The 12307-nt window shown below is 47.4% G+C and overlaps 1 protein-coding gene across 1 annotated transcript; it reads left to right on the forward strand.

Moving 5' to 3' along the window:
- Nucleotides 1-706: 706 nt before the first annotated feature.
- LOC122391144 (ras-related protein Rab-32-like) lies at nt 707-11849 on the forward strand (the record flags this gene model as incomplete). Its single annotated transcript, XM_043384818.1, has 4 exons — nt 707-905; nt 2011-2192; nt 6853-6996; nt 10639-11849. Coding segments are annotated over 4 exons (630 nt in total), but the record flags the coding sequence as incomplete, so codon positions are not given.
- Between the last annotated feature and the right edge of the window lie 458 nt (nt 11850-12307).

Raw genomic sequence — 12307 nt, forward strand, 5'->3', positions numbered from 1 at the left:
TTGTAGCCCTTTTGATTCCACACCTTTTATGTCAAAATTATTTTTCTGTATCTCTAAAGCTGTAGGCCTGACAGCTCTTCCCGCGAAACCTTTTTTTGGGTCGAAAATGGCAAAAATGACGTCACTCTTACGTCATTAGCGGCCAACCTATCATAGCCTTTGGAAAAATTTTTGGTCACCATGTGCGCTAGCTGCTCCCGGGAGGGTACTGAAAGTTTGGTGACGATCGGCGCAGCGGTTCTCGAGATATATCGAAAAAAGTAAAGGGGGGGGGGCAAAAAAATGCCCCCCCACCGCCTGGAAGGTTATGATTACGCATTGCCTATACCTACTTAAATGATCGTTAAAGTTTTTAGATAATTATATAATGACATAGTATTGGCTCGTATTATATTCATAAAAATTATAATTAAAACACCAGAAAAACTTGAACCATGACCTATATTTCGTCCATGGGACTTCACCAGGGTATTTGGAAACAAATTTTGTTTTTTATTAGAAAATAAAAGTACAACACGTGACATCCATGAGTTAAGTACCTTAACACATCACAAATAATTCAATGACACCGGAGAAAACAGGATACGTAAAGTATTGATGGTAACTAAAACCAAAATTTTTACTCCTAATTGGATCGTCCCACCAACCTGACCCCAGCCCCCTGCACCCCAAGCAGACCACCCTGACCACCGACCTCCCTCGGCAGGTCGGCAACAAGCGCGAACATCTCTACAAGATTCTCATTATCGGCGAGCTCGGCACGGGAAAGACGTCCATCATCAAGCGCTATGTGCACCAGTTCTTCTCGGACCACTATCGCGCCACCATCGGCGTGGACTTTGCGCTCAAAGTGCTGCACTGGGACCCCAACACCACCGTGCGGTTGCAGCTGTGGGATATCGCAGGTGGGTCCAGCGGCGGTGGCGAGCTGCAAAGTAGTGCGGTCCTGGTAGCACTATTAGAGGCAGACGGAGCGTTCTAATCGTCGGCAATCACGGCCCGTACCCGAGTGAATCTACTTCTACAGTAATGGGACCGTATTAGAGCCGGCGATAATCACGGAACGAGAAAACAACCAAGGTAGGTGGTAGGTAACTACACCTGCGCTATCGACATCAGCTGCTCCGCATGACACTAATTGGATTAGACGGGCGAGCGGCTCTTGCATTCTGCACCACCTTTCAACTCATGGCGACACATAGTACGTGGTGGGCATAGTGATGCTAAGACCCGAACAGCGTTAACCGTATTATTCTTATGTAACTTACTTGTTAAGCTGTCAGAAAGTTTCGTGTTTTGGAGGCATGCATGAAGATTTTTACAGTGTAGGCTGCAATAGGGTCCATAGTTGAGCTCGCTCTTTGGAACATTGAACACGGTCTCGATGGGCCCGGAGTAACTGCTTATTTTAACTCGCACGTTGGTGAGGAAGGTCATTACGCCGCCATGCTAGGGTGTTTTTATTATTTTTATTATTTACATCAGCGCTGTTTTACACGTCGTGCATTTTCCACTCACTTGATAATGTTATTGCAAGAGTTTCCCGCCCTCAGCGAAAATGGTTGGCTGTAATCTAAATAAGAGAGCACCTTTTTTGGACATCTCACAATTCGCAAACGCAATAAATAAGAAGAAAAGGAAAGGAAAGGAAACCATCTCGGTTGAGTTGAAATTAAAGACAGCGATGAAATTTATTCCTTCTCTACGAATGCTGAATTTTCTCAATTTACGCTCCAGAAGCCGTCCTTTTTAATTGGTTAAGACACAGTCGCTTCGGCGAATCACTCCGATTTCGGCGAGTCCGGAGTGGCTCGATCTGTGCTCGCCTCAGATGGGTGGTATGCTGTATTTCCCCGCGATCCATCTCGACCTTTCATTTCACTGCGGCGGGTGGGGTGGCGTCCCGTCGGGTGCATGCCACGGTCGGCCGGCCCGGGCCGTCCGTGGGGCTGCCATCGCTCACCTACCTGTCGGCGCGCCGGCTGACCTCGCCGCGCCGGCTGTCCGCAGGCCAGGAGCGTTTCGGCTCGATGACGCGCGTCTACTACAAGGAGGCGGTGGCGGCGTTCGTCGTGTTCGACGTATCACGCTCCGTCACCTTCGACGCCGTTATGAAGTGGAAAAACGACCTGGACCAGAAGGTGCAGCTGGCTAACGGCGACTGCGTGCCCTGCGTGCTGCTGGCAAACAAGGTGAGATCACCGCCCTGCAAACACACATGGAGCTAGGACAAGCACCTGAGGTATGGCTGATAGTTGGAGCCAGCACGCATTTATAAGCGGGTCATTGGCGTACAGCCCATCGCTTAAGTAATGTACGGTTTACCAATCTCAACGGATGGCTTTGACTGGCGATTTTTTTTTAGTACGGAGTGATCGAAAAGAAGACGTCAATAGACAAAGTTGCAGCGGCAAGGGTGACGATACATGTAAGCTACATTCAAAGTTTCGTAGTCTGGCTAATCGTTGCTAAGCTTCAGAAACAGAACATACCCATGACTGAAACCTCGAACACTTTTCCTTGGAAAGTTCCCCAGTTTTCGGGTTTACTGAGATAGTTACTTTGGTCTTTAGCCCCCGGTTCTTTCCACAGGCGCAGTGGCTAACTCCCGCTCTGGCGCAACTTTAAATGGCTGGGACGAATGTCAGTAACCACCATTATTCCGCCGTCCAGCATTACACATCATGTATGTGTAAAAACACAAATGTCCTCCGTTCTCCTCCACTACCAATGACGTGTTTCACGGACCAGTGATACATCTTTCGGCTTTCACTGTGGTCCTGGTCAGGCTCGTTACCGTATCTCTATCCTCATCTGAACAGAATCTAGACAGCTTTCACGCAGACACAGCCAACTGCCTGCGGCTCTGGTTGAGTATTCACGCCCAGTAAAATGCCCCTGCGGGCTGCGGCTCCGTCTCCGGGCAAAATACACCTTGACCTGGTGGCTTTGGCTCTAGCTCTGCTTCTGCTCATCAAAAATCAATCAATCCATATTTCAGAAGATAAATGACGTGGCCGTGAGCTATCGAATGCGCCTTTCCGCGGCGCTGGAGCTCTATTAGATCCCAAGTTATGCGTCGGGTGTTTCGAAAATTGTAGAAATAGACAAACTATACCTGACTTTTGACCTGATCTAAAGATGACCTAAGTATTTCCATCATTATTTTTGACACTCTTTCGAATACCGCTTACTGCGTGTCACTGCGTCGCCCAGGAGCCGAGGTAGACGGGTGGGCGTCAAAACGCCCCCCTCCCCCAGCACGACACGGAAAACTCAGACCACCAGCACGGCGCAGTTTAAAAGCAACGCAAAACACATCGTCTTCCACATGTTCCGTGAGCTTTTTTGAAGAGTAATGCTACTCACTGAATTGATTATTTATGAAAAGGAAAGAACAACAAACAAAAGGAACGAATGCAACCAATCAAAACGTCATTTTACCGCTCTTATATCGCCTGGGTCCGAACATACTGCTTCATTGAATTTTTAACATTGCTCGGTGAAGATCGTTCACATTTCGCCCCACATCGCCGCCCACAGAATTCTAACTAATTTGATCGGTATTTGACATTTTCGGTGCATCAGCAGGAGTTTCCCTGCTATGAAGGCAATCAATTACTTCTAGTAGAAATGAACATCGATCACATTTTGCTTCGATCTCGAAATTGTATTTGTTTCAATAAGCGCTATCGTTACGGAGCTAATGAATAAATCAACGAATGAATTGGCTGCTACCGTGCGTTGTTTTGTCTGCGACTCAATATACCGTCACCGACAGGAGCCGGAATTTCGACCCTATAGTCTGGTCGGCGGGGCAATAAAAAGCGCCGGCCGGAGGGCTACAGTAAAGCCGCAGCCGGGGCAATCTGCCGCGGCTGAGCGTCGTCCGGTCCCGACGACCGGCGGCCATCCTCACTGCTCGAGGGCACGGCAGAGGTGCCAACTGCCACCAGCGGCGAGCAGTGGCTGATGGCACGAGCCGGCCGGCCGGCCACCGGTCCCACCAAACCCTCTACGCTGGCGCCGGGGAGCCCCGTGGACCGGCACGGCACGGCACGGCTGCCGAGCAAGCCCTGCGGCTGAGAGGGTGGCTACTGGCTACCGGTCGTCGGCACCGGACGACGCTGCTGGAGGTCACACTGCCGCACACACTGCTGGGTTACACATACACTCAGATATGTCGAATCACTGTAACTCGTGAGATCACCGGGTTATTGCATGATGCCCTATAACCCGCGCCGGGCCGGGGGGGGGTGTTTGAACACCCCCCTTTGCGTTTTTTCGCAGATATCTCAAAAACGGCGGCGCTCCCGCCGCCGTTTTTGGCACACCTGTTCGTGCATCTTTTCCGCACATGTTGTGAAAATTTCAGACCCAGGTCACCTTAGGTCAGGTCACCAGGTCACGCCAAGTGACCTCACCTCAGAAAAAATAAGAATGCTCGTCATAGCTACACCGACTGAACGATTGCCTGGAAACTTTCAGCGATTGATTAGAGCAACACTATCTATAAAATGTATATCTCGGAATTTTGATATCGGTGACCTAAGGTCAGGTCAATTTTGCGGCCTCTCCATTATAAGTCAATGGGAGAAAATTGAAAAGCGTCTGTTTTGCACGAACGCTATTCTAGACACTCTCAAACATCGAGATGTAGGTAAAATAGACACACTGAACCAGAAAATGGCAACTGTGGCCCCTCGTTATGTCCCCGAGGTCATCTCAGGTCACGAACAGAATCTAACAGTTTTTCGATGATAACTTCTGAAAGAGAAGTGCTAGAGCGCTGGAAACGCCTTAGATGTGTTCGGCTCGACGTTGCGGATCGACTGATATGCAACATGACCTTTTCCGGTCAGGTCATGACCTTGACCTGAGGTCAAATTTTCAAGTTGACCTTTCAAGGTCAAATTATAGTTCATTCGACGCGTCTCGACGAGAGGAACACGATGCTGGCAAAAGTAATGTCATAGCTCCTTTGAGTCAAAAGTTATTGCCGAAAAACGTTTTTTCGTAAAAACGCCTATTTTTGGAGTTTTTGCCCTCTGGAGGCTAAACTGTTGACCTGAGGTCAAATCTCAGAACATTACTCAGAAAGGTCTGTAAAAGGGCTATCGAATGCGCTTTTCCGCGGCGCTGTAGCTCTATTGGTTCCCGAGATAGCCATTGGCAGTTTCCAAAATGTTGAAATAGTCAACATTTTACCTTTGGTGACCTCTGGTGACCTGACCTTTGACCTGACCCAAAAAATGACTGAAGTGTTTTCGTCCTTATTTTTGACGTTCTTTCGATTGCCGCTTACCGCGTGTCGCTACGTGGCCCAGGAGCCGAGTTAGAAGGGGGGGTGTTCAAACACCCCCCGCGGCCCGGCGCGGAATCTCAGAGCACCGGCCCGGCGCGGGATAAGGAAGCGCTGTTACAACTCTACATACACGTGGCTCCAAAATCCATCACGTCAAGTATTTCTGCGTCTTGTAACAACGAAAACCCTCCCACCGACATGGCATTGTTTTATGATCAACCCAGCCTTCTATATAGGGTACTTTCGATTATTTAGAATGTGTTTGAAAACGATGGCAGAGCTTTTGTCATTCCACCAAGTCCGGCGTCATCAGATGAGTTCTTTTGACCTCGCTTCTGAATTGTCAGTGATGTTTTAAGGTTGTGAATTTGACGCCTATTGTCACCAGCGTAATCGAGCACCTATCAGGACCTAGGTCGCAGAGGTCATCAGTACTTCATCCAAGCCTGTGGGTGATGTAACTACTCTCCCATCACCAATCACCACACATTGGAAGTCCGCTAATCCCTGTCTTTTTAACCCTCGCCGGCACAGGGGGGGGGGGGGGGGGTTGATGCACCCCCCCAAGGTTATTCGCGAATAACTCGCGTAAAAAGCGGCCGGTCGCGACGAAACTTTCAGTACCCTCGCATTGATCAATTTTACACCTACCCTGAAAATTTCATGACCCTGACCCCAATGACCTTTGACCTGTGACCTCTTTTCCGTGACCATGTTTGGCCGAAATCGCGATTCGGCGTATGTCGGCTCGCATTAGCCGCGCGTTTGCAAGCTTTTCGTGGTTTCAAACGTTCAAACATGTGATTTGATGTTGCTCCCATACATTAGGGTGGGTGTGAAGGTCACCTGAAGGTCAGGTCAGGTCATTGACCTTTGGTGACCTCGGGTGATCTCGGTTCACTTTTTCGAGTTTTACATGTTTGTAGGCTAGTTTTTGGAGCTGAATTCGAATTTAGCAACCATTTGAACATTTACGAGGTAGTTTTGGTGCCTTCGTAACATGTTACGAAGCTGTCAGAGGCGGTTGACACGTAATACGAATACCCGTCACAACCCCTACCGGTTGACCTGACCTGACCTAACCCAACCTGGTCTAAATGCTTAAAGACATCATCTCTGATCAAAACTAACACGATATTCGTGATCAGCACCCCGGACAACCACATAGCAGCCACACTTTACGACTTTCTAACAGGTCCCGATTTTCCCGGTTTTCGGGTCATTGACCTGACCTGGAAGGTCACTCGATGACCTAGGACCTTAAAATTGGGTATCATCGGCTTCCTCTCGTGACGGGCAACACGCTCGTTTTTTCCGCGAAGCTCTAGCTTGATCAGGGGCCAAACGCGAGGTGGGGTCGTACCACCCCCCCCCCCCCCCCCTTGTGCCGTCGAAGGACGTAAAATGGCCTGTGCAGGCGAGGGTTAATATACGATGACGCTATGCACTTGCATGCTTAACCCAAAAGCAAACTGTCCAAAAAGCAACCCAAAAGCAGTCTCCATTTTATTAACGATCGCTGCTGACAATTCCTCTCATTTTCACAGAGCGATCTTCCGAAGGAGGGTATAGTGACCACGCCCGACAAACTGACTGAATGGGCGAAACAGCACGGCTTCATGGGATGGTTCGAGACGTCGGCTAAAGAATACACCGGCATCGAAGAGGCAGCCAACTTCCTTGTCGCCAAGGCAAGTAAATGGGATGTAGTTAGGGGAATGTCAAAGCCGCGGCTTGGCCCAGTGACTTGCCGACATCGATTTTTCATTAGCTGGTGTCACGATGGAAGTCTGCTCACTGTTCACACGTCTGTAATGCCAATCAATAGGGTTGAGTAAATTGAACCCACTTGTACAATTTTGACATCGTTCGGCAAAAATGCCAGTAAAGGTCAGAAAAACAATATAAGTCAACTACGCAGCGTCACTTTTGACCGGTATATGTCGTTAAACTATATCAAAATGTAAAAATATCCAATAAAATCTTTCGTTAACTTGTGCACACAGCGTTCCGCAATGTACCAAGTTGTCATCAGTATCATTAGATCACTGACCAGTGACCAGTGACCAGTTTGCCGTACTCCGTGACGGCCGAACATACGCTACGATGGAAATACTGGTCCTTAACGCACGTTAAGACTAGACGAAATAACATTCACCCAATTGGTACAATGCTATCTGGATCGAAACCCGTGACCCAGCTTTGTACGGCTTCATTATACCATGGATGAGATAATAATGGATTGGTGTCTTCGCAGTTTTTGGCGACATTGAGCTCAGGCCTGCCATCTAGCGGGAGAATTGTCGTAAGTTAGGAGCAAGCCGAGTGAACGCCGCTGATTAGCATTGTGACACACGGGAGTGTGGTGTAGTAGCAGGCTTGTTGTGCAATTTTTCAAAAGATTATGTCTTTATATGTCAGTAAAAGCGAAGAAATTAATATATTTATGTGCAGGGTCAGTAATAAGATAAGCAGTTCCATGTTATTTCCTCATTAAATCGTGAAACAGGGAGTTATTGGAGACTTCGCCAGCACGTGTCGTTTTCGCTATTTTTCCCATGAGTCTTTACTTGGCCTAAATCAAACAAATTGTCCGATCAAAGAACAAAACGAACGTAAGTAGGTACTATCTATAAGTCTAATGAAAAGCTTAAACGGAATTGCTAACGTCATTGCCGCTCAATATGTCATTCAAGACGCTCTATGAAAAGGACCCAATCGGTGGTGCGTAATCGATGAAATTTCAGTAACTTTGGCTCCAACTCCGATTCCGGTATCCAAATATCGACTCCGACTCCTCCGGGCAGAACTGTCAATTCGCACAGACTCCGACTCTGACTCCGCCTGCAGCCCTGGTAAGTCTGTGGAGTGATGACTTTTCGGTGACGTTCGACTCATACTCGGGCTACAGCTTTTAAAAATCAACCGACTCCGAGTCGGAACAGAACCGCTGGCTCTGACTACAACTTCGCAGCCCTGGCCCAAGATAGCCGCCTAAAACAACTTTTATGTGTAATCTTCTTCGTACATTGTTAATGTTATTTTAAACAAGGGGTGGGAAAGGGAGACGAAGCCTTCGCAAACAAGGATCTCCTGTTGCGAATCAATCAGCTGCTGGAAAAGAAAGGCATAAACACCACGCATCTCATTTCATCGTTTTCCTAACAGCTCTGCACCAATGTAAAGCACTGATCAATGCAGTGCGAGCATCGATGTGACATTTGTGTACCAAGTTTGAGTGTTATCCGCCCAGCCGTTCTTGAGATATGGAAGCGGCACCCCGCACGTGCGCACGTGCAGTAGCACCCCCATAGTGACACATGGAAATGCATTGGCCACTGGGTGCCTAACTATTGACGAAGTTTTACTGTAATTGGCCCAGCCATTGCGGAGTCAGGGTACCTATATTGAATTAGGGGGTAGGACCAAGTTTAGTAGGCATGATCTCAGCAATTATCTTGTTTTATATGGCGGTTTTCAATATCACAATATTATTTTTGATATCATTAAGTTTGTATATCTCGGTTTTACGAAAAATAGTAGGGCAACAAAGATAAATTTCGCGAAAAAATAATTTTAGTTGGAAACATCCATTCTGGTATGCAAAATTCAGTATGAAGCCCAGTATGGTGACCGTCTACTGTGCTTCCAAGGCTGAGTACCTGATATCAACAGGAGTTGTTTACTATTTTGCCTTACGTTGCTAGGTGGTTGCTAGGGAGCCAAGGATACTCTCTTGCGCGATCATTTGCACTTATTTTTCCTCATTATATCGACATGTTGTTGTTTCTGAGACCTAACTCATGCTAAGAAAAAAGCAGTTTTCTTAAAATGTGTATTTAAGTGCCGTAGTATTAACACAGCTCTGCAATTCTGCTTAAATATCTCTAAAATCCTGACTTCCCGGAAAATTGTTGGTGGTGATGGGGATCGAGCCCGTCGATGAAAAGTAAGTCAATATTCAAAGGCTTCAAAACGTTATTTTTTGTTGTTCTGTGAAATAACAATGCAAAGACCGATGACAGTGCCAGTGTTGAGCTTTCCAATGAAGCATTGCAATTAGTAGTAAGGTTATTATTCCGTAAGATATCTTCCATCAAATATTAGAATTCCGCCATTGTCTTGCTGTAGAACAGGGTTACTTTCAGTCTCTTGGGAACACGATTTGCCGGTCTCAGATCGAAAAACACTTCAAAAAGCGGTAATAGACAATGAAATTTCCCACCTGATAGCATCTCGGGTTTTTATATATCCTGTCTAGAATTTTCGTAAATCAGACGTAAAAATGGCCAATTTCGTCATATTCCGAATTTTTGCCATTGGGTCTAATGTAAAGCATGGCTACTTTCAGTCTCTTGGGAACACGATTTCCGTACCTCAGATTGAAAAACACTTCAAAAGTCGCAGATAGTAGACGATTTAATCTACAAGATAGCATCTCGCTTTTTTCTGTATCTGGTCATGTATCTTTACGAAACCCTCTCAAATATAGTCAATTTAGCATTAAAGTCTATGGATTTAGAAGAATTTTCATATCCGACTAGATTTGGGCTACCATGTCTGTCGACCGGGGGCCATACACACCGTCTTACGCATTTTATTTTCGTTATTACCTAAAGGCTGCTTGACGTTTTTGGCTTTCAAGCATTTAAGACGTATTTTGTCGTCTCAGGTCCAGCAAGATTATCTCCAACTCGTGGGAATATGCACTTCAAGCCAACTAACACACCACACCCACGTGTGTCATAATGCTGAGAGATGGCGTTCACTCGGCTTGCTCCTAACTTACGATAATTCTCTCGCTAGATGGCAGGCCTGATCCCAATGTCGCGGATCCCAATGTTAATTTCCACGAGACACCAATCCAGTGTTATATCATCCATGATTATACCTACTGTAAATTGTGCTAATGACTTTCGACATAGGGCAAGCATCGTATAGGCCAGTGTGTTCAGTAAAACACGCGTCTTACATCGTCGTTTCGATATGTATATCGAGAGGAAAAATTATATCTTATTCAACGACAAATTAGATGTAACTTGTCATTTTCTTTGCCGATATCAAAATGACATTGAAAGATAAACATAGTTTTTGGAAGTTTTACTGTAATGACTTATCCAAAGCATAAACAAAACTGCTATTTGTCGGTTGGTTGATAAGACAATGCCAGGACATGGCTTATTATAGTAGCAACTGTCCGTTTTGCCAGACCTTTCTTTGTGTGTATATTTATACAGTCATTGAGAGTTCTTTTATAGCGTTCCTGCGCGTCTGGTCGCCGTCCCGTTCTGTACACGGAAGGGACCCGTGATCACGTCTCGCTGCCGTTCCAGATCCTTACCAACGAGAAGAGCGGCATCATGACGTCTGAGGATGAGGACCTGGACACGCTGGTGGTCGGTGACGGCCAGCCGGACCGGAACTGGTGCAGCTGCTAACCGGGCTCCTTCCCCTCGGCGGAGCGCCGCCTGTCGCTGCCTCGGACCGCGCCGCCCGCGCCCGCAGCCAGGACCCGCACCGGCGGCGGCACAACATGTGCCGCACGAACGCCTCGTGCGCCACGTTTGCCACGTGTTTCCAGTGTGCTCGTGCCCGACGCTAGGCCGGCTGTACTCGAGGGTCCGGCGCCGCCATGTCGTCGGACGATATTGCCTCTCGTGTCGCCGCGGGTAAAATCGGCGTGAGCAGGGTGGTGTTTTTTTGTGCTTGAATGAGGCTGGCCTGTGAAAGATGCAGCGTCGGCTCGATGTTCAATCTGCGCTGTTTTGGTACCATTTTATGCCGAATTTATCTTTTTCATGCAACTGCTTCATAACAGCTAGGTTATTCTCATTCTACATAGTTAGCATGATAGGAGTTCGGGTTAGTTCAATGCCGTATTTTTCGTGGTCCCAATTTCATCGTTAGCTCTACTCCGGTTTGGTGCCGGTGCGAGTCAAGTTGATTCGAAGCGAGTCAAGTCGAGTCAGTTCGATTCGATTTCATCGAATCCGACCAATTTGCTGCCGGCGTGACACCAGCTTGATTCTCTATAGATTCGCTTCGTTGCGGGCAACGACCGATTATTGAATTCGAGTAAGAGAGGCCATCTACATATAGGCAAGTGCTGGTTATTGCAGCTGGTAGCCATAATTGGCTCAGAACGGATATCGACATGGGAGCCATATGCTTTTTATGGTGTTTTATTTGTGTGCGCATGCACGAGTTTGTAACCGAGTATGTTCTTTATATGGGCAGCCGTGTGTTGCGCTCATGAGCTCGCTCGGGGTGGCTGAACACTAGGCACGTGCCTACTCGTGCGGGGCTGTTTTATTCTCGCTCGCCCAAAAGTTGCCGGACGGTACATCGCAATGTTGTCGGCCATATTTAGCAGTTCGCGTGCCATATATCTTACCGCTTCGATTTCGATTTTCATGGATTTTAGGTACCGGTATTGGGAATGTGTCGGACTCAGTCGTGGTGTTCATATATGATTGAGGTGGGTGGCGTGATGAATGATGCCTTGTGGAGCGAAAGAAGTTATTCTAATACATTTCAGACATGATAATCTTTTTTCTTGTGCATCGTATTTTGGCCGTGCTGCACCACCGTCTATGCTTTAACCCGCGCACCGACGGGGGTCTGCACCAACTTCGCACCGACGGGGGGGGCGGATGACCGCCCCCCCCCCCCTGAGATCTCGAAAACGAAGCAAGATAGCGACAAGCGGTAAACGGCATCGGATACGCACGGCCAAGATCTACAATTTTTACACAGGTCATTTTCAGGTCAGGTCAAAGATGACGTCACAGGGGTCGAAAAAGTCAAAATGGCGGCGCTAGATATGGAGAGAGTTTTTCTCGAATAACTTTCGAATTAGTCAAGATAGGAACAAACTAAAGGCATCATCGTGATCCTCTCGTCAATCCGCATCGAATGATATATATGTTGACCTCGAAAGGTCAAGGTCAAAGGTTGACCTCAGGTCACGTGACCTCGAGGTCATCATGTATATCATTCGAT

The sequence above is a fragment of the Amphibalanus amphitrite genome, unplaced genomic scaffold, assembly GCF_019059575.1.
Source record: "Amphibalanus amphitrite isolate SeventyFive unplaced genomic scaffold, NRLGWU_Aamphi_draft 000423F_arrow, whole genome shotgun sequence".
In the NCBI taxonomy this organism is placed as follows: domain Eukaryota; kingdom Metazoa; phylum Arthropoda; class Thecostraca; order Balanomorpha; family Balanidae; genus Amphibalanus; species Amphibalanus amphitrite.